Source organism: Carassius auratus, chromosome 20, assembly GCF_003368295.1.
Source record: "Carassius auratus strain Wakin chromosome 20, ASM336829v1, whole genome shotgun sequence".
NCBI classification, from domain to species: Eukaryota; Metazoa; Chordata; class Actinopteri; order Cypriniformes; family Cyprinidae; genus Carassius; species Carassius auratus.
The window spans coordinates 7781735-7809242 of NC_039262.1; the positions used below are offsets into that span (position 1 = coordinate 7781735).

A 27508-nucleotide genomic window follows, 5' to 3' on the forward strand; every position below is an offset into this window, starting at 1 on the left:
TAGGGTGTTCATAATGCTTTATTCTGACTCTTTCATAATGCTCTATATTAACCTCACAAACAGACACGCAATGCAGAGCCTGTCGTCAGTCACGAAAGTTCACAAGACTGAAGCCTATCTGAAGAAATAAAGCAAACCAACCATAAAATCATATGCATAAAATCATTATTTGTTAAATACACAGTCATATCATAGCACCAACATGAATGGTCCGTGTTGTAGTCCCCCTTTTTCCATTAAAACTCTTTTGTGAGCTGACAAATTTAAACAATCTTACAGGGGCTATCATCAAGAGCAGCATTCATAAATGTACATTTACATTTGTCATTACATAAAAAATGACAAGGAATGACATGGTGCGGAGGCAAACGCAACCTGACATATGCACACACAAAATTATGAACCGCAGAAAGGATCATCCCTAAAAGCCCACTAATATTCCCGTCACAAATGTAGGCAATATCTAGCCAGGAACATCAGAGTCAGTCAATATCAGCAGAATATTTGTGTGATATCATAAACGGCACAAAACAAAATTATTAAAGATTGTTATGATTGTTATTGTGTCGGGGCTTCTTACATGATTTAGTTAAGTGCAGCCATAGAATATAGTATTTAGAAACATATGTAAAATCTCAGTGCTGCTATTACTCAGTTAAAGGGCTTTTAAAACTAACAAGATATTCCCACTGTTTGAGTACATGAGTGGAAAGAAAAAAACTGCTTTTAAAGCTAATACAAGAAATTGAACATCACACATGGGTAATTCATTTCTATAATCTTGGGCATCACATGATTAAAGCCTAGTTTATTAAAAAATGAACACTACTTTTCAAATCAGTAGATTTAGTCATAAAGAACCCTGACCTCTTGGCACCAGATTTAAGAGCTCACCGATTATTTCCCTTTATTTCTTACTGGTGCCTACATTTTTCATTGAGAAAGCTATTACCCAGGACAACTGATGCTACACCAAAAGGAAAAAAAACATCTCAAAAGCCTCCCTGTTGCAAAATGATAAACAATGATTCTGTACAGACGCTCGGTTTAACATAGCAGTGGCTTTAAGAGGCAGATTGTTCAACAATGAAGTCTAGCACAGCAAAGCTGATTACATGTTAAAGCTGGATGTGTTCATTGGATGATTGGCTCTAAACTGTACTTAATAGATTTTTAACTTAAGAAATGGTAGATTTCATCAGTGATTATCACATAAGTTATCATATTTACACATGATTGCAGATACAGAAAAGTTGTACACTTCGGTGTAATCCATTTTTGGATATGACATCATCAAGGCCGACTTAAAGGGATAGTTCACCTAAAAATGGCAAATCTGTCATCATTTATTCACCGTCATGTCATTCATAAGCATTCCTGTGGAACAAAACTGAATTTCACTATAAGTCTTGGAACAACATGAGGGTTAATAAATGATGACAAATTATTCATTTTGCATGAACGATCCCTTAAGTTCACCTGTCTGAATAGGAATACAGTGATTCTGAATGCCACTTTAGCTCAATAAAAAAATACTAATAATACAAATAATAATAACAATAATAATAACAATTATTACATATCAAAGTCTAAATGTCACATTTAAAAAATAGGCTGAAACATGTCGTACTTTTTGATGAAACTTTACAGTAAAGTTCAATTTGTTTACATTTATTAATTCATATGTAAACTAACAATTTTACTGCATTTATTAATCTGGGCTAATGGCAATTTATAAATATGCTATTGTGCATTTTTAATTTATGTTTGTTTATAGCACAGTAATACGAATTCATGCAAAGCTGAATTTTCAGAATCATTACTCGTCTTCAGTGTCACATGATCCTTCAGAAACCAATTTAATATGATGATTAAGATTTCGTTTCAATGCCGGAAAAGTTGTGCTACTTAGTATTTTTGTGGAAACCATATCTTTACTGCTAGATTTGATCAATTAATTTTTTTATTCTACTTTCTTTCTTGCAGACCCCAAACATATAAACAGTAGTATATGTAGTAATTATCATTCAACTAGATTAATAAATACTGTAAAAGTATAGCTCATTGTTAGTTCATGATACCCAATGAAATGAATTTACTGAGCACTACTGTAAAGTTCTTCTCATTTTCGAAGTAAATCATAAGCTGACATTTGTGTAGAATCAGAGCAGCTTTTCAGTCTGCTCCGAAAAGAGGGGAAAAACAAGACATTTAGGGACTAATAAGACCTCTATTTGGTCCACAGTAAGAAATGTACTGTACCAGTATAGTTGTTTTTATTAACTTGACTTGTTTGTTGAGAAACAGCACCTGGTATGCATTACTATGTTTGTAATGCACCATTTTAAACTGCCTAGTAGTGTATCCTGTTTAGTTCTGATTTAGGCTGCCAAGGAGGCTTTCCAAAGATGACGTGAATGGTCCATTGCTGAGTAAAGTTGCATTTGTGCCTGTTATTTGCTGGTTGCAAAGTGAAACTGTTCATAGTTGTACCCTGGAAAAACTGTGTGCGTACTGTATCTGTTCAGTCAAAAGCACAATGCTGAATTCTGTATGTTAGTGATCTCCCAGGTTAGTGGCCTCTGAAGTAGCTGTCAAAATAAAAAAGAAAGTTGAATGGTTCCTGGTTACAATGGTAGTAAATATGACAGAGTTGCAGTGACTCCCCTTCACCAGCAGGTGGCTGTGAAGTTCACAGGGATTTAGACAAGGGTCCATGGCTCTGAAAACATTGGAGCTCGTTTGTCTCTGACTTAATATGTTTGTAATGAGGCCCATTTGAAAAAGCATGATTTACACTTATAACTCATCTGCATAACTCTCACTTGAGGACAAATAACTCAAATCCCAGAAAGCAGCTGAGATGACATGCCATTTGATCAGAGCAGTGTTCAGTATCAAGTAATCAATAAAATGCTTGTGCACTTGAAATTAGAAAAAGAAACGTTCTGGTCAGTAAAATGCCTCAATATACAGGCAGACACACCAAGCAAGTAAAAAAAATGGTCTGGTACTTGTCCTCAAATGACCAGAGTGGGGGGGAGTGGGGTTGGGGGAGGATCCTGTACTACAACAAATGAGAGTGACAGTAAATACTGTGAGTGAATCCATCTGTGTTTGTAGGGTGCAGAGACAGGTCAGAACTTGTTCTGTTTTAGTTTGTCGATGTGGTAGCAGAGCTTGAGAGCCGGACCCAGTTTGAGTCCCAGGTACTTCATGATCATGTCGCTCTTCAGGAGAAGAAGAGCATCCCCATCAATCTCCTGAAGAAGTAATCACAATGTGCACAACAGAATGTTTTACAATACTGCTAGTGGAGATGCCATAAAAATCTGGTCCAAAAATGCTAATTATTTTAACAAATAATGTGATAATAGAAACTAAATTATGTGAGTGGTGCAGAGTAAAAGCAGAGCTTAAAAACTTGGCAAAGACCTTTACTATGAAGCACTAATGGTACATATATTAACTAGATAAGTAAAGTTTGAAGACCAATTGTAATGCTGACTTGAAAAGGCCTTTTTAAAAGATTGAAGGCTAACATATTTAGCACACAGATAGCATGCATCTAATCGAGTTGCATCTAAGTTCAGTGGCCATGGCTTGAAAGCTCTAGGACAATTTACTCGGTCAAGCCAACATACTTATTGTAATATTTATAAAACCAATGTAAACTGCACATTCAACCTGGATAATAACAATCATCTCTACCTCTATTTCTTCACTTGTAGCAAAGATGTGGCGAATTACATAAATGTGAAGCTGCAGTGCTTTCCAATTACAATTCGCACATAACCACCACACTCAGAGCACCTACTGAGATCCACTCATTTCCACATTTAATTAAATCACAGGCTTTTGCACTTTAATAATGCACACGATTCCAATTTCAATTCGGCTAAGTGTGCAGCCCTGGACGGAAGAGTGAATTCAATGTTAGTGTTAAATTGTACTTTGCTTTTGTTCTAATCTAAATAAGCAGTGTGCAAAGAAGTCTCCTGGAACATTCAGATCAGGTGCTTATTTTAACAATGATGTGAACTTGAATTGCTTCTGAAAGTGTGAGCTGTGAAAACACACAGTTGATCATATCTAGGGTTGTCTAACGCGAAACTGAACTAATGTTACCCACACAGGGATTTCTTATCTGACTAAATGTTCAACACATGGTGTTTGTTTGCCACTAGTAAATAAATGTGTCAATCAAACTCACATGTTTTCTGAAGAGATCCACGTGAGGGCCCAGCGCTTGAGGGTCTGCATCCTTGATAAACCACACCACCTCATCCACGCTCCACCTGGAGGGATCCTTACTGGGTGGGGGCTTTGCCTCCCCTCCCTCTGGGGATGGACTATAGGCTAGATAAAGAGAAATCAGGTTCAGAGGTAGAAGGTAAAAATAATGAGAAGTTAATTGTTAATCAGAATATACCAGTGGTACTTAACCTTACTGAATCCAAGGCCCTCCATTGTCCACCACAGAAGACCCCATGACTCAATTTGAAGATTTTTTTTTAATGTATCACTCAATTTCTACCCATTAAAATATGTTAGAGCTTGGCGAAATTAGAAAAATATTTTCGGCTCTAGAAATCATAGTTTTAAAATGAGACTTCCTCATATGTAGTTTTACATAAATGTGAGAATCCAGGTTCTAAGACAAACAAAGAATTAAAATAAGGATATACAAAACCACTAAAAATCGTAAAGTTTTTTAAGTCATCTTTAAACACAGATTTGGCAAAAAAATTTCCCCTTGGAAGTTTGCTGAAGTTTCCTGGTAGTATCACTGGTCGAGAACCACTGGTACAGTGTTTTTATAGGGCCCTGTGAAATCGGTTTTTATTTTTTACAAATTCCGTTTTTAATTTGTCTAGGTTCTGTTTTTCCGTTTTAATTTTCCTAGACTGTGTTTTAATTGTTAAATTAAATCTTATTAATCAAAAAGCATGTCTAATTCATTTAAATCATGAAACGTACACAATTTAAAAGCATTAAAATTTAAAATAAATAAAATAAAATAAAAATAAATTAACATTTATTAAAAGTTAACAGAAGTTACATTTTCAAGGCCCTATGAAATATGTTTTAATTATTTTTTTCTTTCTGAAATGCAATTTTATTTTTGCCAGATTCTGTGTTTTTCAATCATTTTCTGGACTGAATAATCAAAAGCATCTCTAAATAAATGATTTTAAGAAAAACTTTTCTTTTTTTTTCCAGAAATACTGTGTTGTGTATTTACATTTTTCTGGTAAATAAAATTCTAGTAAAAAATGTTCTATTAAATATTCCTTAAAATAATGTTTTAATCATTTTGTTAGTTGTAGTAGCAGTACTACATTAAGTAATATGTTTCTGTCACAGTTTAAACCAAACTTTTATTTTGATGCGTTGTTGTGAAGAACAAAATCATAGGGCCTATATATACCAGTTTTTAGTGTTTTGATTCCTTCTTGATGTCTTCTCACATGAGCATCTTCTCATCTTAAAGCAGTTTTACAGTAGTGTGGAAACACTTGCAGCTTCTGTGAAAAAGTGGACATTTCCTCTCTTACCACTTCTGTTTCCTTCCTGGAATGTGCTGGGACTGGCTGCTTGCCTGCACACACCTCCAGAGTAGGCAGTGCCAGAACGAAAACCATACACAGGTTTACTCGCGGTGTACGGTGAGGACATCGCACCGTAGGCAGAGTCAATGGGGTCAACTGAATAGCGCTTGGGGTCCATTGAATCTCCATGGTAATCGTCCACCATTGAGTCTGCTGTACAAAAATAAACACAATTTAGGGAAAATAATGCATGCAAAGTGAAGTGAAGATGAAGATTGCCTTGCATGGTCCTTGAAGAATATTGTATACATACATGCACAAAGAATGGTAAGAAAACACATTTTTCAATTTCATTTTTCACTCAAAAGCTAAAAATTAAAAAACATTAATATAATTAATTACAGGTGGTTCAATAAATATTTAAAATCAATTAAATGAAAATGTAAATTAAAGAAAGAATTACTAAATATAACCAAAATAGTGTTTTTACGTAGTTTATCTAGGTCAAATTATGGGGTAGACAGTGCAAACGCAGCTATATGCAGGAATCACTGATATGCATACAGTATATGTAGGCACCTTCCAGAGTAGGTTTTCCTCTCTTAACCACGTTAACCATTGACATGGGATTGAGTCATGACATTCAGACTAATCTCTAGAGCTCCAAAACCACATTCAGGCAGGAACGAGAGAGAGAGAGAGAGAGAGAGAGAGAGAGAGATGGAGCCAACAGAATTTAGACACTCAAACCACAGGCCACTCACAGAGGCACTCAACCTTTCACTGCCACTTAAAAAGCTCAGCTTGCACTAAAGGCCTCCTCTGCATTTTCAGAAGGGCCAAATTTGGCAGCAACAGAAAAGAGTGCAGATGCAATAAAATGGGCAAATTACAAAACATCCAAAACCAAAAAGACAAAAAAAACTATAAATAATAAATAATAATCTAATATATAAAATATAAAAAAGTTATGCTGTGTAGATTTGTTTAGGGACAGATGTAAATACAGCTCTATTAATGGGTAGAAGAAGAGTATAAAAGGGTAGAAGAACAGAGGTCACGTAAAAGCTTGATGAGCACGCACTTGACTTGGGCTGTCCGTCTGAGTGCTTTTCAGCATGGAATGAAGAAGAGGAGGAGGGAGACGATGAAGGGGCGATGGGCTGGTCACTGAAGAGGTTCTCACACAACAGGCTTCTGCACAACTTCTTGAGGAAGCGTAGGACATAGCCCACGCTGTTGACCACTGGCAAACTCAACAAATGCTGCTTACCATCAAAGGTGGCTGAGGAAGAGAAACAAAGAGTGTTTAAACTCCAATAAATTGCACATTTATGGAAATTGTGTTAATACTTAAGCAGCAACACTTTATTTCGCTGAGTCTGCATTATACATATTAGATAGGGCTTCACGATAAATGCCATGTAATATTTAATGTGCATTTTGTCAGTAAAGCCAGTTCTGTAATCAGCTGTAAATCTCAATCACCTGCGCACTTTCACATGGAGCAGCATTTACTACACAAAGCCATTGTTCTCTGAAAAGCTACATGTGCAAAATATGATCGAGTGGAGATTGACCGCTGATTACCGTCAAGATGTGCATTAAATATTGCATGCAATTTATTGTGCAGACCTAATATAAGAGGTTACAGTGGCGCTGCAAATGTGAACTTCTTTTAAAATATGCAACATTTACAGTTGTTTAAATAAATTTGTAATACTGAAAGTTCATTACATTTAGAACTTAATATAAAATACGAATACATTTATATATAAATATTTACTCTATATCTTTTAAGTGGACGTAGTTTTTATCAAACACTGACAGATCAATCTGCTCTGGGCAATATACCCATCCATCACATAATTAATATTTTACAAATTGTTTTTTAAATAAATCCTATACTCACCAAGGCTGAAATTATTTGATAAAAAATATAGTAAAAACAATAAATAAAAAAGCAAACAACATATTTTAACAAAGCAATTTATTCCTATGATGGCAAAGCTGCATTTTCCATTACTCCAGACCTCATGTCACACGATCAATTAGAATTCTTATTATATGCTCAAGAAACATTTCTTAATACTATCAGTTAAAATAATTCAATGTTGTTGAAATGTTGTATGAAACTCTTTCTCTGATTAATATTTTAGTAGAAACTGTGATACATTTGATGAATAGAAAGTTCAAATTAACTGCATTTATTTGATATAGAAATCTTTTGTAACATTATAAAATGTCTTTACAATCACATTCGATCAATTTAATGCATCCTTGCAGAATAAAATAATTCATTTCTGGGGTTTTCTAATCTTACAAGCCTCAAGCTTTTGAACAGTGCATATAAAGTATGAATATCAGAATGCAGAACGGTAATCAGAATGGAGACACGCATTTGTGTTGGCATGCAAATGAACCTGAGATCTTTTCTCCCCCGTAGCCCTCAGTAAGCAGGGTGAAGACGGCTTTCTGCTGAAACGCGCTGTCAATGCAGCCCTGTACCGCCTGCTGAAGCACCACAGAGGGCCTGGCAGGACCCAGGTGATCGGGCAGCTGCAGCACCTTCTGCCTGTCCAGGTTAGGACCCGTGTTCACATGCTTATTCACGTAGATGCACACTGGAATAAGATGGAGAGATTTTAAATATGGAGAAACAGACAGAGATGAACAAAGAAAGATATTTCTTAGTTACTGTGTAAAATTAGCAATATCTGCATTTATAATGGAATAAGTATGATATAAAACACCACAGTTAATTGCAATGCTATGCAGGGTAATTAGCTTTGAGCTTGCTTTTGAGAGTTTTGAAATTGAGTTCATTTGGTTAGCTGGTGATGTAAGTGTTTGTGTAACTGTAGCAATAAGTAACTTTAAAAGCACAGTAAATTAATAGTACAAAAAAAATCACCACAATAATCCAACATTAATTAATGAGCTATAAAGACAGTGTAATTGTGCAACACACATACACAGTGCATATCTGAGATTTTACTTTTAAATCCTCAAATATTTGTCAAGGAATCTACAAATATTTGAGACCACTTTTATAGATTGTTTCCAGAGGTCAGGAAAGGAGAACTGCATTTCATAAACAAGAAGATATCACATCCTTATCATGGGATCCAAGAGACAAGCAATAAAGAAAAGGTGGGAGGCAAAGCATAAAAGACATGAAAATAAAATCTTGGCTCCTGTGACAGCTATGGTTTCTTGTATCATGAACAGTGTTTTATCCTGTGTATTTACCTAGTTGTTTACATGAAAAAGGAATAATTAATTCAATTAAATCACTAGATTCACACACTTAGAAATACAAAGCATAACACAAATAAATCTTGTTGCTTTTCTTGAGGTAATGACTTTAAACTATATCACATACTGTAAATCATACCCAAAAAATCATCTGTGGTTTTATGAGCCAACCGTAAGCAATAAATTTTGATTACCCCAAATAACCCCCCCCCCACCCCATAGGAACCATTTCCATGTACTCATTTATCTCAAGTGACTTACAAACAAGGAAAAATACATGCATGAGCGAGTCATCTTAACAAAAAAAAAGGGTTTGTATGCATTACCACAGAAATAAAAAAAGAGCCAGAAAAAGAGAGAAAGCAGCCTGTGCAGGAATCCACCAATCACTTGTCCCCCTCCCAAATCCTCCCACACAATCTGTCCCCACTGACTTCCCTCGCTTCCTCGCTCGTCTGCAGCATGCGGATGCTTTAATCTGACAGACTGCCATGCTGAGGGATTTCCTCCGTCGTCTGTCATCTAGAAGCGCCATGACCAGGAGGCAGACACACACACACACATACACACTGCCCGTGCCGCCCATGGGCTAAAATAATCGCAAAAAGTAGCATGTGCGTGTGTTTAAGAATGTGTAACATGATAAAGTCAATGAACACTTAGTGTGGGAGGACTGATGTGACACACAAAGCATTAAATCAGATAACTGACAGCAAGATTACTGACATGCCAGACATGTACAGTAGACTTACAGACACTGAAAATGTTGCATACTCAGGAAAGGCAATATAATTTAACAAGCACAAGCAAACACGTTTTCTGGCTCAAAAGCTATTAACAATGACCTCAAGTCATCAAGGTCATGACCTCCACCAGCAGCCGAAACAAGTCCCTTGGCGACCCCCACAACAGTCCAACAGTTCACACACATACTGGAACACAGGTTTGTGAGCATTGAGATGCTGTCAGATTTCTCTCTTCAAAGAATTTATGGAAATATGCTGATGTCAAACATATGAAATTGGACAAAATGATCATGGTTTTTTGAAATACACTAAAGGGACTAAAAGAGAGCGTGACTCTTCCGCTGTACAAAGAATTAAAGTCTAGACACCTGGTGGGCAGACAAAAGCCTCTTGTTCGGCAACTGCTCCCTACGACAAAGGGATTAAGCTTTGAGAACTCAGGATTGAGTTCAGCCGTACCATCACATCTTCTCAAGTTTAAAGTAGACCTAATGGAGAACCAGACAGGTGCATTGAGACGCAGCCTCTACTCATTTTGAAAGGCAGAATTTAAAACACACAAGCTGTAGTCAGGATTTGAATTTATTCTAAGCTTTTATTCTTTAGTTTAAATACTAAGATTTTTTATTCCATTATAAAAACAATGTAGCAGAACAGAATTGATCTCTCCACTGTAATAAAGAGTTAAATTGGATGATAATGCCTCCAAGGCAAGAGCAGTCAGGTCCCTCAATAATGTCCCTAGAGACTCTCACACCTATTAACCTTTAAAATAAGAGATGTAACTACTCTTTTCTCTCTGTTCCATCTCCTTTTAGTGATGGATGTTATTGCCAATTGGATGGGCAGCCCGTGTAGACCACTGGGTCCTGACCTCAAAGATTGAGTGTGTCTGTGCAGTGAAATAATTTATGGCTACATTCACACAGACTGAGTTTGGAGTGACAGACCAGTGGATTGAAGTCTCATCACAACTGGCACAACAATATTTGAATGCAATATATGGGTAGGGTTACAGTATTACAGTTACAGCCACGAAGAAGAGAATGAGATGGCACTGAGTCATAATGTGACTTCTCTGAGGACAGTGATTCCACTAATGCTCACATTTTATTATTCTCTTAATAGTAAGAGCAGGGTACTAGTTTCTGGGATAGGCACAGCAACACTGCAAATAGAAAAACTGGGAGTCGGCAGAAGTGTGTTGTGTGTGTGTGTGTGTGTGTGTGTGTGTGTGTTTGTTACCTGTGAGGACCTGTGGAGTGGCTGAGTGGGGGATAGTAGCAGCGTCCTGGGGAATAGAACTCATGTCTGGCTCCGGGGTGCTGCTGGGAGGAGAGATGGCTAGAGGTGTCATCAAGCGAGCCTTCAGCTAAAACACACACACACACACACACACATCATATTTATTATTACTGTTATTAATAATAACATTTTATATGATAATATTTAGACATTTATAAAACATATATATATATATATATATATATATATATATATATATATATATATATATATATATATATATATATATATATATATATATATATAAGGAGATTGTTATTTGATAATAAATATGGGTATGTTTTGGAAGATAAACTGTCCCTAACACAGCTACATAAAGCAATAACCATCAGGTTAAGGTTAAGCAAGAATGTATTTGCACTGTGTCTAATCCAAATCTGCTAACATGCACACACATTGTGCTAGCATGTTGCTCTTTAAATCAGCAGCAGCGACATTATGAGGCTTGTGCTCAGGCACACGGCTAAAAATAACTCAGCAGCAGCAGACTGCAGATACATCAGTCAAAGAACAACCACCTATCACCTCCTTCTCTTGTACAGTCAACATCAGATGGGCCTACCTACAAAGCATTACTCTGTTCCTCTAGCTAAACCATCATAAGTGTTACACACACACCATTATGCACTAAAATGCACCACTTGATGACGTTTATGCATCTGGTAGACACGGCTGAAAAGGCCTAATCTTTTTTGTGGCCTACGCATGCATGTGCGTATTTAAACAGACACACAAACACTCTGATATTTACTGACCTTAAAGCCAGGCTTCCTCCCTCTCTTCTTAGGCACTTTAATGGGTGGGAGGGATTCTGGGTAGCGACTCTGATATTCCGGGTGCCTCTTTAGGGGTGGGCGACCCCTCTTGCGACCTGGAACTTTTCCACTTGGGGGCGGGAGGAAGGAGGGACTAATGGCCCCAGGTGATTGCATCTCTCCACCCCCTGACTGAACTGATGCAGCAGAAGGAATACTCATCAGACCTGAGAGAGAAAAACACAATGACAATGTTAAACTGCATTTACATTGACATTACATCATTTGAATACATTAGGTAGCATGTTTTTTTTTTTTATAGTAAAAATTGTCATTCTGCATCGTGTGTTGGAGATCTGACTTTACAAATACCATGAATTGTATAAGGAGTACACGTGTCTACTAATTGGATATTTATGTTATAAACAAAAACAAAAACTACAACTTTTAAATATCCAACCATAAATTCATCATAAAACTCTTCAACACACCCCTCAACCAAAACACGCATACACAGAAATATATGTAGTCAAGTAAGAAATTTTGGGTTCCCACACCTTTAGACCAATGATTTTCCATGATTTTTCATTCGTCAGTCATTCGTGATTACTGGATAATTTTAGTAATCTGAAAGAAAAAAAAATTAAAATAAACAATATAGCAATTTTAGCGGATGAAAATTTAAAACTGAGCATAACTATAGAAATGATTACATTAGAATAGTGTATGAGTAAAAATTGTATATGTGTGACCCGATATTCAATATTTACAACTATTTGAATATCTGGAGTCTGAGGGTGCCAAAAAAAAATCTAAATATTGAGAAAATCGCCTTTAAAGTTGTCCAAATTAAGTCCTTTGCAATGTATATCACTAATCAAAAATTAAGTTTTTATATATTTACAAAATATCTTCATGGAACATACTTAACTTAATATCCTAATAATTTTTGGCATAAAAGAAAAATCTATTTTGACCCATACAATGTATTGTTGGCTGTTGCTACAAATAGACACATGCTACTAAAGACCGGTTTTGTGGTCTGGGGTCATATATATATAGTAGCTGATAATTTAAAAATTAACTAGAAGGGAAGACAGCATCTATTGAATTTTCAATTACATTTTGCATTTTATTTATTAGGATTTTCATTTCCATGTCTCTTCCAGTCCTAGAAATCACAGCTTTAAGATTCCCTGATATTTCCAGCTTTTCTATGACAGTGGGAACCCTGGGATTTCCCTTTCCCTTAATTCACAGAAAACAAACATCAAACCAACCAAAACCAAAACAGTTTGAATTAAAATAACAGTCAATGCTTAAACATATTCATTCTGAGATTTCAACTCAAACACATGACCACAGCTCAAACACTGCAACCGGTAGTGCAACCTGCAAACGAGCAGCTGTTCCTGGAAACATCACAGTGAAACAAACAAGATAAGAGTACTCAGTAGTACTACAGCAATGCTGTCCAATTAAAAAAATAGAAACAATGCACGACAAATTTAACATACAGACCATCCATAATTACATATCACAATCATATTTATTGTGTAAATGCCAGAAAAACATACTTTACTAACCATGCACATATGAAACTGGGCTGGTATGAATTATGTGAAGAACAAAAGCTTAATGATGAAACTGTGAGGAGGCCTACCGTGTGCAGACTGTGGAAGAAACAGACACTGAGCCACATAAAAGCATCTTCACTATCCTCCGTTCTTCCAACTCTCTCTCTCTCTCTCTCTCTCTCTCTCTCTCAGTCAGTCCCCCTCCCCCAGTCCTCATTCACTCTCATCCCCTCCCCCTCCAGCTGTGGCGCCTGGCCTCAAGATCGGCCCTTACAGACAGCTTCCCCTGCTCTCTCCTCTCTCATCCTTCCTCTTTAAGTAAGTATTGCCTGGGACTCTAATGAACTGGGACCTTTTAAGGTGGCATTTTAGGATATAATTATTTAATTATGTTTTCTATGACAAAGAAATTAGTAAAAATATTATGAATTACTTCTCATAACTAGAGTTAATAATAATAATAATAATAATAATTAAATTGGGATAATTATTGATCATTTTAATTAATATGCTACCTTCTAATTATTTGTATTGATTCTGTGACTAAATACACAGAACACACTACTTTCATGTTCATTTTTAAAGGGAGGGTCCTTAATATGCCATGCAATATGGTAAGTGCACTCGCTGTGCATAGTGTCAATAGACACTCTGAAGATCAGCTGTGCAAGCAGAGATAATAAAATGACATGAATCTACTTTTCTGCTTTTCCGGATAAACATTCATGAGATTAAACTACAAATAGTATGAATACAAAAAGTTATCTGCACAAAACATCAAGTAACATGCCATATACTATAAACGAAATATAAGGGAATCGTCAATTTTAGTTATTATGCTTTTACAAGACAAATAGGCATGACCCCAATTTCAAATAATATTCATCCACTTTCTAAACATCAGATTATTTCCGCTCACCTGCTCGCGCGCTCTCGCTCTCTCTCTCTCTCTCTCTCCCCTATGCATCAGCCAGGCCATGCGTAATTACATTAATCTATTTCTCACGGACAATGGTTTTTCCTACAACTACACGATTTTATCCTACTTCCAATAGGACAGAAAACCGGTGCCTCGCAAAACGTCCATAAAGCAGCCTGAGAGAGAGGGAGAGAGTGAGAGAGAGAGAGAGAGAGACATTAAAAATAGAGCGTCGAAAATAGAGCAGCGTTCCACATGCGCGTGTTAATGTTTACGAGCAGCGTTGCTTTGCGCGAGCTCTTCCTTCCTTATCTCCTAATCTTACTGCGAAATCAGCGGCACGTAAACACATGTTAAATGTATGAACACTCACCGAGCTCTCAGCGCTGGAGCGGAATCGCTATCAGCAATGTCAAGACTCAAACTCGCTTCCGTGCCTCTGTGGCTTCCCAGACCGGCCGCTTCTGCCGCTCGCGATACCTCCGCGCGCTCCGCAGCCGCTACTTCGTCCCCTTTTCTGTCGTCATGGCAACTAGGCGCCTAACATCCTCCCTTTGCCATAGTCATAAACTGATGCAGAGCCTGCGGAATAATTTAGACTACAGCAGTGTTTAGAACAGCCGAGACTCCCAAAACGATATGTCCACTGCCAGCAGTTAATGGGCTGAATTTTGTTTAGGCTAGTTGATTTGAAAAATAGGCTACTACTCATGATTTAAACAGTTTTTCTATGACACATTTTATTCGATGTCATTTTTGGATATGTAATAATTAATAAACTGTAAATTCAATAAATAAAAAATTGTATTTAAAAAAGAAACAAAAAAAATGTAATATAGCAATATTTGGGGGGAAAAAATATATATAATATATATATATATATATATATATATATTAAATCAGAATTTCCTGATTCTTCGTGCAGGTTTAAATCTACAGGATAAACTAGAACAAATCGACATCCTTGTTGTATAGTGAGACTTTAAAAATCCTCAGAAAATAAAATATGCATGCATTTTCTCATGGGCATGAACCGATTTCGAGTTCTTTCTCTGTGTTTAAATAATGTAAACAAATACTGCAGACTACAGAAATGAATTAATTATACCTTATAATTATTGCCATATTTTTTTTTTTTTTTTTTTGGCATAGCCTTTTTACAACAAACAGATTTGTTTCAAACAGGGTGTTGTTATATAATTTAATGATACTTGATAGGTAGTAATTAACAACTAATAATGTAAAATATTACATTTTTAAGGGCAAATAAATAAATAAATGCCTGTCCCCAGCTCAAAAACTCATACAGGCCACAAACTGAACTCAATATTGAACTCATCTATCAGCAACACAAACATTCAACCATCAGCACATATCAGCACTGCCTAAATGCTTCTGAACACTAAGCCATAATAAGGCACATTAGTTACTATGTTATAACAATAACAGGTATAAAAGGCAGCTTCACTGACCATGGAGTGTATACAAGCATTCAACCAGGCAAACTAAAGAACTAGCCTAGATGATTTCAAAAGGTGCATTAAAGCCCTCATTCATGGTTTTTTCGTTGAACTCGACAATAATATCAACACTGCTGTGAAAGATAAGTTCTAGCACTGTACAGAGTGAAAGAAGCTTCCTCCTTCCCTTCCGACCCCTCTCAGAAGAACGCAGGGAATGTGTAGCACTCCCTGAGTCAGTGGTGTGTGTGTGTTTGGGGGGGCGGGGGTCTGGCTCGTGTACCACCCACACTCACACACTATCACATGCTGGCTAGTGTACAGACAGTGTATCTGCTGACTTGCTCTGTCCAGGATAACGTTGTTAGATACACAAGCAAAAGATTAACCACTATGCAATCTGGACAGTGAAATAAGATTTAGAAAAAGTCTTTGTATGAAAAGGTTAAGCCATTGGGCAGTGAGGCAATAAATTACATTTTGGCCCCTTTTATATCAACACTTTGCTGCTACAAGAAAACTACACAAAGCACACACACACACTGTTCCCATGTTTTATGGGGACATTCCATAGACGCAATGATTTTTATACTGTACAAACTGTATTTTCTATCCCTTTTCTATCCCTTCCCTTTATTTTATCCCTAACCCTACCCCTAAATCTACCCCTTACACAAAACTTTCTGCTATTTTAGATTTTTTTAAAAAGATTCTTCTGAATGATTTATAAGTCTGTTTCCTCATGGGGACCAAAAAAAAAATTCCCACAGGGTTAAAATGTACTGGTATAAACTTGTGGGTCCCCATAACACAAGGAATACCAGGACCTAACCACCACACCCCAACCCATCCCAAACACACACACACACACACAGTCTATTAAACTGACCTGTCCTTGACCTCCCACATGGGTACTTACATGTAATAAACTGCTTCCAGGTCAACTGAAGGTCAAGCCAATTGTCTTCCAAGTCTAACCACACATACGCGCACACACACACACACACACACACACACACACTAATGCATGTCTTCATGCATACAAACAAACAGAACTGGAAAAAAATGGTAAAATTCCAGGATCATCATGCCATAATTTGCAATGGAATAATAGTAAAAAATAATAATTATCAAATAAAAAATTATAAAAATTATGTGGGTTACAACATATTTTTAAACATCTTTTATGACAGACAAAAAAAAATATTGCGTATACTGAATAAAATTCAATTAAAAACATAATAAAATGTGTGCAATCAGTGGGAATATTTAAAAAACATAATAAAAATACAGTTTCATTTGTAAAATTACGGTCCTCGTGTTACTTCCTCCTGTCATATTGTGCTGTTTTTCCTCTTGTCATTGCTGGTTCGTCTGGTTATTGACTTGCTGCTCTATATCCCAGTCTTGCCCTGTTACTGTGTATCCTTGTTGTAGTTTTTGCTCTTGATTTTCAGATTTTGGTTTTTCTCCTTAGTATTCTTGTTTATATTTAATTGTTATATCATATTTAGTTATTCATCAGTCTTGTTTCTGCTCTTGAACTGTTTAGATTTTATACTTTAGATATTTTTCAGTCTAAATTTGGATATTTGCATTACATTTGTTTTTGTTTTGCTTTTCTTTTTCTTTTCTTTTCCCCATCTTGTTGTCTCTGTGTGTTGCGCTGAGTAGTGTTGTAGTGTGGTTTTGAGTGGTGCCTTGTTGAGTATTTGTTTGTGCAGTGTGTTCTCTCCAGTCCTGCTCTACCAGCCTGAGACTCCCTACCTGTTGGTCCCCCAAGGCGGCCTGCCAACCAAGCCTGGTGCTGAGAACCGTATCTTTGATGCTGCCCCTGGACAGCGTGAGGAGATCCCTCAGCAGGATCAATCTAAGTCTGAAGAAGCTCTTTTGCACTACAATCATTTTATCTACACTGTTTGTTTCCTTCACTGGTTTGCACTCTAGCTGCCATGTGCTTTGTGCTGCTTTATTTAACTGTGTTTAATTTTTTATTTTCAATGTTTATTTTTTTTTTTTTTACATGCCCTCATTTGTATAGTTGTATGTTATATTTAATCTGTATTTATCTGTATTTTTATGCCCTACTGTTAGTATTCTCTATATACACAGAGTAACGCATTTTCAGTTCTCTGTATGTATTTGCTCAACATGTGGAAGAATTGACAATAAAGCACACTTAACCAGTCTTAAGTCAATGGGGTATATTTGTAGCAATAGCCAAAAAAACATTGTATGGGTCAAATTTATCCATTTTTCTTTTATGCCAAAAATCATTAGGATATTTAGCAAAAATCATTTTGTAAATTTCCTACTGTAAATAAATCAAAACTTAATGTCTGATTAGTAATATGCATTGCTAAGAATTCATTTGGACTACTTCAAAGGTGATTTTCTCAGCATTTAGATTTTTTTGCACTCTCAGATTGCAGATTTTCAAATAGTTTTATCTCTGCCAAACATTGTCAGCTCCTAATAAGCCATACATCAATGAAAATCTTATTTATTCATCTTTCATGTGATGTATAAATCTCAATTTCGAACAATTGACACTTAAGGTCCAGGGTCACATATACATACATATATGTACAGTATACATATGTATGTATGTGTGTGTGTGTGTGTGTGTATACATACACACAAACACACACACAATTATTTACCCACAATCCCTTTACAACAAAGAGCCGCATGCTTTGAAAACAACAAATGGATGACCATGTAAACACAGAAACAAAAGCACCAGCAAAGTTCAAACTACATCAGACTTACACAAAATCAAATGGGTCATCAGCAAGATCAATAATCAACATGGGTTGCTATGACAACAGCACTTGCCATTGCAGAAATAAAAGCCAGCAAAGAAAGAAAGAAAGAAAGGTTATTTTCTTTGGGACTTGTGAAGAATCTTGCTGGCAGAGCACTAGCTGCTATCACAGAAATCACATCCGCTCTCATGGCTGAGAGACAGTGGTATCTAGGGAGCAGCCATACTGGCCACTAAGAGGACGCAAACCACAAACAAAGAGCAAACTCATGGAAACTGTGCTCTAAACCCCGCTAGCCTAACACAAATATTCACCAAACCAAGGCCTCTATACAAATCACTTCTTCAAGTTTTGCTTCAGGACCCAGATTTAACACTAGAACCAAGTGGTGATCTAACAGAGCATCAAAACGGTTTAGAATACAAAAGCATAGAACATGTGCCAACAGCTGAGAACCAGTGAAATATACTGTCTCCCTGGACACTGCACTCTGTGAAATACATTTAGACATTCTGACGCAGAGCTGGCCGCCATTCACCCATACAGCTGATTGCTATATTTAATTTCTAATTATGCCTGGAATACAGAAGACAATAAATCAAAAGTTAATTAAACTCATGGATTCATCTTTAGTGGCAACTCAATCATCTCAAACCCATTAACACTGCAGATGAGGGACAACTACTGTCTGTGAGTGTTCATGTATGTGTCTATGTAAATGAATGAAAAAGAAAGGAAGATGGAAAAAAACCTAAAACATGTTACATTATATTAGTTTAAAATGTCATGTGGAGTCAATTAAACGATTTTCTATCATTATTGTTACTATTTTCTCAATTACAGTAATCTAAATTTTCTTATTGCATTCAGATGTAAGGCATAACTGGATTCAAAGCTAATTGTTTAACAAGCATTTTATAATGTACACACACTGATGTTAAACCACCAATCTGACATGTTGACAAAATGCTGCTTTGACTGGAACTAAAGCTCTAGGTGAACTAAACAGAGAACCATCATCAATTTTCTGGTTTCAGAGTCACATGCCCAGAATTGCCTGCAGCCACTGACTGGAAATTATACCTAAAATATTCCCACTGATTGCACACATGCACAAAATGTGCAATACAATGTGCACACACACACACACATCTACTAACTCAAACCAAAATAACAAAAGATTTTAAAAAAAAGCAAGCAACTCCAGCCAACGCCTAGCATAGAGGAGGGGTTTTATGAAGAAAGAAAAAAAATTAATTGATGTGCTACCCCTCACAAACAACAACAACAAGTTATTTACTTCGTACATGGCACATTGCCATAGCAACAGACAAGGGAACCCTGATTCTAAAAGACCATGTGATCAAAATATGAAAACTAGTACTAAAAATGTGTGTATGTATGTGTAAGACAATTATAGTGCTGCATACTATTTCCCCCCCAAAACTGGAAGGAACATCTGTCTTTCTTCATACACAGCGTGAGAATAGGGAGTGCAATAATTAAGAACGACACACATTAATCTCCATTAATCTTTTTTGGAGTCAAGCAGTGCTGAATCCCAGGGTCCGATGTAATGAACAGAGGATATTGTCACTCTTCTTTTCTTACTGTCTATCTTATCCTCTCTAATGTTTTTTTTTCCTCTTGTGCCCAATTACTCTATTCTCATGTATTTGCCAGTCCTTTCATCAGCTGGAGAACTATCTAAATCCCTTTTAATGATGATAAAACCCTGAGTATTACAAAGAGGTCTCTGTATGCAAAAATAGCATTTTATACACTGTCTATAGATCTGACATTTTCAGTCATGAACAGGAAGTGAGGAAACGGCATCAAGAACCCTAATATAACTCTTAGCTTAAGAGTATCAATATTATCATGTATTGATGATGGTCAGAGATACCTGATGCCTTTGACGATATCAAGAAATGTATAATAATAATTATAATAATTATTATTATTATTATTTGTATAGTACTATTTAATTACTATTAGAACTTATTTGTTGCACCATATTTCTTTTTACACTTTTTTCATGGTTGCGTGTTATAATCAATCACACACGACTCCGTTGAGTTCATGAACGTAATGGCCAATTAGAGGCATTCAGATAAGTCATCGCTGAAACACTCTCATCATAAAAGTGCAGATGTACATGCGATGTAAATATGTGACCCTGGACCACAAAACCTTATTTTTAATAAAAAAAATAAGGGTAAAAATCTCTAAACTGAGATTTACATATCATCTGAAAGCTGAATAAATAAGCTTTCATCTGAAGGATGGTTTGTTAACTATATATACACAATATTTGGCCGAGATAGAACTATTTGAAAATCTGTGCAAAAAAATAAATAAATAATCAAATCAAATCAAAATACTGAGAAAATCACCTTTAAAATTGTCCAAATGAAGTTCTTAGCAATGCATAAAAAATTATGTTTTGATATATTTATGGTAGGAAATTTACAAAATATCTTCATGGATTATGATCTTTATTTAGTATCCTAATGATTTTTGGCATAAAGGAAAAATTTATAATTTTGATGCTAAAAATATACCCCAGCGACTTAAGACTGGTTTTGTGGTCCAGGGTCACATATAAGAGACAGCTTCACTGATTACATTTGAACGGCATAAACTCATGCTAGACTGAAGTCATTGATGATGTTTTTTGATAATGCAAATATTCTTTGCTCGCTTTCTGTAGCTGCTGTTTAAATAACTAAGGAATATCAAGACATCCATGTGCTACTCCACTAAAAAAATATATAACGTTTAGTTAACAAATTACACTAACATTAGGCTGTTGTATGCTGGAGTTGGTTCACTCTTAAGTAAAAATTTGTATAAATTAGCATGATAATATCGTATATCGGCAATCTCATAGGCAAGGCAAGTTTATTTATATTATATATCTTAATGGCTGATGATAGGACTATGGAGCAAATCGCCCAACACTATTAGCCATCCACATAAAGCTGTTAGAAGTAGAATTAATTTTATGTCTCTGAACTCAGCTGTTGAACTGCAGTTATTATGAATTTATGTCTTACTTTGAGAACAAGTAGGAGGCGTACTGTCTCGTATCCGATGCCCACTCTGTGCTTCCTCTCCCAGGTCAACCAGTTGCCAAAGGCCCCTCCCCCTGTCGTCACGGCGATTGAGGCGAAGGCGGAGCCTGACGGTCTGCACACCCAAGACGCTTGGTATCCAGGAGACAGTGGAATCCTCCAAATCCCTGCCACGCAGTCTCATTCCCACAGCAACTCACACATCGACCAAAACATTACACTGGGAGACACAAACACACACATATTGAGAACATTAGAGCAGTGTGCATCATGTAGCTATCAGCTACACTGCTGAGGGACACACATTATTTCTTTAAGGTAACAAGTTGTCTAACATCAGATTAGAACAAAATTACCAATGAATGCACAATTCCACCACTTTCTGAGTAGAAGAGTGGGAAAAAAACAGACTGTTGCATCTTATTGTCATCATCGATTTTAAAATGTATTATTCTAAGACTGGAAAATTAAAGGGCTTTATGTTCATAAATCTTTCAAAATTTTAAATTGAAACAATATATTCTTACTATTCACTATCTAAATATTTTCCCCTCAAAAGTAGGTGATTTCTGAGAAAACAAAGTACAGCTTAAAAAAAATGTCTTGGACAATGACCTGTGTTATATGGATGTTATAACAACGGCTAGCTAAAAACTATTAGTTATTCAGTCTAGGACAGATTATTCTTTGTGTTTCTAGTTAGAATAATCCATATAGACATGTGTAAAGTAGGCTTTATCTGAGCAACATTTGGACTTGGGTAACAAATTCCAGCAGATTTAAATACCCACCAGAATTCCAGTTTCAGACATAAAAGCAACTACAAGTACCTTTTGAAGTGTAAGGGATGATTTAATTAACCCTAAATAAGGTTATTGAAGGAGTTATCGAATTAGAGTTTCTCAGGAATCTTTGTCAGCACAATAAACGATCAGACCAATGCTTTATTTGGCAAAGGAACATGTCTTGGCAGCCATTCCTGACCCAACCACTGGGTAGGCATGTTTGTTATTCAGCCGAGAAGTGATGCAATGCATCTTCAAAGGAAAGATGACCCAAAGTGGTCAGGACATCACACACACACACACACACACACACACAACACCACCATCACTACCACTACAGGCAGCTGTGGATTTCAAAATGATCAAACCAAACATTTAATGTAAATGACTTTCTCCACTGCAAAGTTAAATGTACCTGTGGAATGAAGTCGGTTTAGAAATCTAGTAATTTAGTACAAGAAGCCTTAATTAAATTTTTACTATACACAAATGTATGTATGTAGCAACGACCTATTGTTGTATCATCTTCCTATAGAGGTTTGTAAACTCTGACTATTTCTAATCTGCATATTAAGGTCTCTCAGATTTAAGTCTTTTATAACCACAAATAACCATTTCCATTCCTTTCAAGCAACAAAAAAATGAAGCATGAAAAATCCGATGTTGAATTTTGGTTTGAAAAAAGCAATAAATTTGACTGACCAAAAAAACAAAACAAGAAATTATAATAAAAAATGAGATGCAAATTAGCCAACTGTGCCAAACAGTACAGTTATTGTTAGGAAAATTGGACTGGAGGAGAATAGATGACTTTTCACCACACAAGACAAGAAGTATTGGCTTTTAATAACCATCCTACTTCAAGCATGCTTTAAGCCATTTCTTTACAGTCTTCAGAGGAAGTCTAAGCATTTCAATCATTTAATTTCATGGCACAAATTTTTTCCATCCCAATGTAGTTTAAAGTGACGCATATGCCAAGCTTGTTAACAACCTAGTTATTTTCCAAAGCTCAATAATATGGTTTTAAATATACTTTAATGTGTTCTGATTTCTTGCTCGGAGAAACATTTGATATTAAAATGTGCATCTTAATGGAAAAAGTCTGTTAAATTTGTAAGGTATTTCAAAAGTACTGCAGCATTTGATAGAGCATTACACTGTACTGCATGTTTAAAGTAGTAAACAGTATGTATATAGAGCGCACAGCCAAATATTCCAATTAAATAAATGGCTGCTAGTCTTTGAATGTAAACTCCAGGAAAATACTGTGTAGGAGTCTAACAAAGGGTTGTAAACAGTGACCTGTGGAAATCATTTCAACAGGGGGTTTGAGTACTCCCTAAAACTGAACCATTCCTATGATATTTAATGAGAGTAATGGGACCCAGCTGAAATGAGCCAGTCATATCACACCCTGAGAGCCAGTTTACAATTGAATTTCCTTAGCCTTCAGCACAACAAATCAGTGCAAAAGAGAGCTGTGCTCCACAATCACAAAATCAAACCTGTACCCTCACCTTTTTAGTTATTACATAATAAATAAGACTGAGATGAGCAATCTGGATGCAGAAGTTTCCGTGCTTTGTTCTCACAGCAGACCGCCAGCTGCCCTTGCAATAATGTCTGCCCTTCCAGATAATCCTTTTAGTGAGGGCCACACTTGGCCGGTGCTTTATTAGCATTCATCCATATTTTATCATATTTATTCGTATTTGCCCTTGTGCTCTGCAGGCACAGAAAGGCTTAGGCTCCCCTTGAGAAATTACTTCAGAAGCAAAAGACAGAATCAGAGACACAGACACATTCAGAATTTAAACATTAAAATTAATTTGTGCCCAAGACAAATGCAAACTGACTCTCTTGATTCACATTCACTATACACACACACACACATTCTGGATTGCTGAAATGACAAAAAAAGTGAATTTTTATTACTTAATATTTGTTTACAATCATGACATAAGATATAGACTCTATCAATAGCCTAAAAAAAGCTGTTTTATTTTACACTTAGGGGTCATGTTAAGATTACATGTCAATATGCATTATGTTACTTAAATTTTTAAAAACTAACTTATGTCTTAGTTTAATAAACACCATTGATTGTAATTTTATTCATAAAATTGATTGTAAATCAAATCATAAAAACATCATCCATTTTTAATACTGTAAATTATAATGCACTGATGAATAGATCCATGTATAGTATTTACAGATTATTGGTTTTAGTTTTTAAGTTTTCATTTTTTTGTTTATTTAGACAAATAACTATCAGCTTGGCCATCACTAAAATAAATGTAAATATTATATATATATATATATATATATATATATATATATATATATATATATATATATATATATATATATATATATATATATATATATATATATATATATAAATATATTAAAATAGATCCGTTTTTTAATTATAACAATATTTCACAATATCACTGTTTTTACTGATTAATTCAAAGCAGCATTGGTGAGCATAGAATATTTTTTAACAATATAAAATAAATGTTTTCAACCTCAAATTTTTTTGTGTAATCTATCCATAAAAAAAATTATATAGAGCTCAATACAAAGTAAAAAAAAAAAAAAAAAAAAAAAACATTAATTTGACATACCCTTTATATCTAGGCTATATAATAATAAAAATACAAATAAATAAAGCAGAGATCTATCAATTCCCTAACCCTAACAACCTATCAATGTCACTGTGCTAGGTTGAGTCAGCAAAACAAGAAGACTGAATTTCATTCTGGATGACATTCAGCGAGAGATATTCAGATACACTTTCCTTTAGCTTTACTGTAGTATTTCAACAACAGGAGACATATTTGAATATCTCAGTTAAAAGTAAGAGGTGAAGCCAAAGGGTAAGTGGTGCAATCAAAGACATTATGTGAATAGTAAATGGTGAGGTCATGTGAGGAAGGTCTTGTTAACAGACATAACAACAGGGGAGTTCATGGTGAGGATCATTTAAATAACCTTCAGGTTCAATGAAATCTCACCCAGCTAAATCTCAGTCGTAATCATATTCTCAAAGAAACACTTCAGAAAATTGCAGAGTTCATATCAGCACTTGGAAAGGCACTCTGTCTACCAAAAAATAAAAAAGATTTGCCACTTTTGGGCCAATTACGCCACAATCAAGTCTTATTTCAGGCCCATTTTCAGACCAGGAACGAGTGTGAATTTGAATGTACCGTGTGTGGCACTCTCCAACATCCTGCTGATATCGCTGATGCCTCAGCACAAGGTCAACAGAACAATTATTCACCTATCGTTCAGCGGTATTTCCTTACACGAACCATACCATACACTGTAAAAGGGCAGGGCTGTTTTTGCATGACCCTGAAGTGCTCTGTGACTGCAGTGCTTTTCTAACCTTGTAACCAAACACACTTCCACACAGTCCATCTCTAGTGGCTTATTTGGTTCAATAATGAAGAATGTGTGTATCCACTTATTCACTCTGACACAGTGCCTGAGGGTCTGTTAAAACACACACCACTGCATTGTGTGTGTGTGTGTGTGTGTGTGTGTGTGTGTAGGTGTCAAGGGGGAAAGGGACCTTCACAGGAGTCATTTCAAGCATGCTTAATCTCTGAAGTTGTTCTTTTCCAAAAACATTACTTGAGGATTAATAATGATGGCTATTAGTAATCAGGACTGCTTGTTTCATGTAATGTAAAGTGCAATGGAGAAGAAGAAATTATGGCCCATAAACGGCCTTGACAATACATTACTTTTTCGTGTCTGCAAAAAGCTGTTTGCTTAGCTGAAAGCAATAAAGCAAAATTATTATCAGCTCTCTTATGTACAAATATCACTATCGCCCCCAGGCTGAACTGCAGTCCTTTAGTATTTAAGGGAAAGTGGCAGCAAAACAAAGCAAGCACAGGTGGGGCAGATAGGATTTCCCAACGGACTAGAACACATAAACAGCTCTACACATAGGAAATGTTTATTGATCGGAGGTTGACCCTTAATAAATCTAAATTCTTACATAATGAAGATCTAAACAATGTTTCATTTAAGTATCAACTTTGCCTCAAAAGTTTTCCCAAAAATCATTAGAAGAAATAAAAACAGTCCCAAATTGGACAACTTTTAGGACAAAGCATTCAAATTATGGATACATGGCTCAGATCATTTGATCATAAATATTATAATCTCTGCAAAACAGGCATTGCTGAGATCTCATATCTGGGTCCATTTTTACAACATAAAATCTGAGAAGCAGGAGACATAAGGTGATCTTGCTATTTAATCTCATTGCTGTCTAGGATAAACAATGTAGACCTAAAAAAGAAGCCATCTGTGATTTTTATTTCCTGTGGGTGTAATCAAAAACTGATCATCAGATAAAATATAAGAATTTACTATACAATATTCAATCAAATAAGGGAACTGTACTGACATAAATAAATAAATAAGCAAGCAAGCTACGCTGCACAGTGTCTAAAAGTACCCAAAAAAATCGAAGATGTCATTCAAATCATATGTTTTTTAAATTAAAGACTTGCACAACCTTAGATCTCAGAGTGTTATCCATAAGTGCAAATCTCATCTCAAGATCGTCTAAAAATAGACAGACGTATACTGAACAGTAAGTTATCACAATTAATGCAACATATCTGTTGATTAATCACCAGTCGGACAATATCACAGTAGCCATTTCATATTTGCATCGACGAACTTGACGTCTCGAGCGACACCGACATCAGCAATGATCCACCTGGAAAAAGCAGCGAATGTCAGAATGATTTTACCTCTGCTTGTCGACGGCTACAGCGCTTAGATTGTCGCCTGTCGGAGTCGTGCAGAACAATTTAGCCAAGCTGCAGCAGCTGGACTGCGGGCTCGATTTTCCTCCCGCGCCGCCGGTGCAGAAGTGAAGTCGCGCGAGGACCGCGGCCAGGGCTCCGGGAGCAAAAAAACAGCCGGTTTCGCTTGCACGCAGACACGGTGCCAAACTGATCCGCACCCCGGGGATCTAATTAAATGCCAAGCCACGGGGGCGTATGGTGAAACGTTTATATATTTCGCCTTGCTATGCAAAACGATGTAGGTGAGAGTAAAACACACAGACACAGGACATCCGACTGTATCCCCAAAAAATCTATTGCATAAATAGCCTACTTCGTGTGTGTATACGGTGAGGGGAATCTCTCTTCGGTTCTTGGGTTTTGGAACAAACCCACTTGATCCCACAAGAAGCTTGTTTGTGAAATTCCGTGGAGGATTGCGGGCTATTTTCACCAGTGTTTCCGATCCTCGCTATAAAGCAA

At 36.1% G+C, this 27508-nt stretch overlaps 1 protein-coding gene across 6 annotated transcripts; it reads right to left on the bottom strand.

Annotated features, from left to right (window-relative positions):
- On the bottom strand, positions 1-27508 carry scml4 (Scm polycomb group protein like 4). 6 transcript variants are annotated; one of them, XM_026290785.1, is made up of 9 exons: positions 26990-27508; positions 21400-21637; positions 11617-11843; positions 10802-10928; positions 7976-8176; positions 6637-6837; positions 5559-5765; positions 4214-4359; positions 1-3263 (listed from the first exon to the last, which is right to left on the bottom strand). In XM_026290785.1, the coding sequence occupies exons 2-9, from the start codon at positions 21599-21601 to the stop codon at positions 3138-3140; spliced, it is 1437 nt and encodes a 478-aa protein (XP_026146570.1). In that variant the 5' UTR covers positions 21602-21637; positions 26990-27508; the 3' UTR covers positions 1-3137. The 6 variants fall into 6 exon arrangements, with proteins under 6 accessions (XP_026146570.1, XP_026146571.1, XP_026146572.1 ...); XM_026290786.1 differs by having other exon boundaries at positions 5559-5762; positions 26990-27507; XM_026290787.1 differs by lacking the exon at positions 26990-27508 and adding an exon at positions 12174-12243 and having other exon boundaries at positions 21400-21533.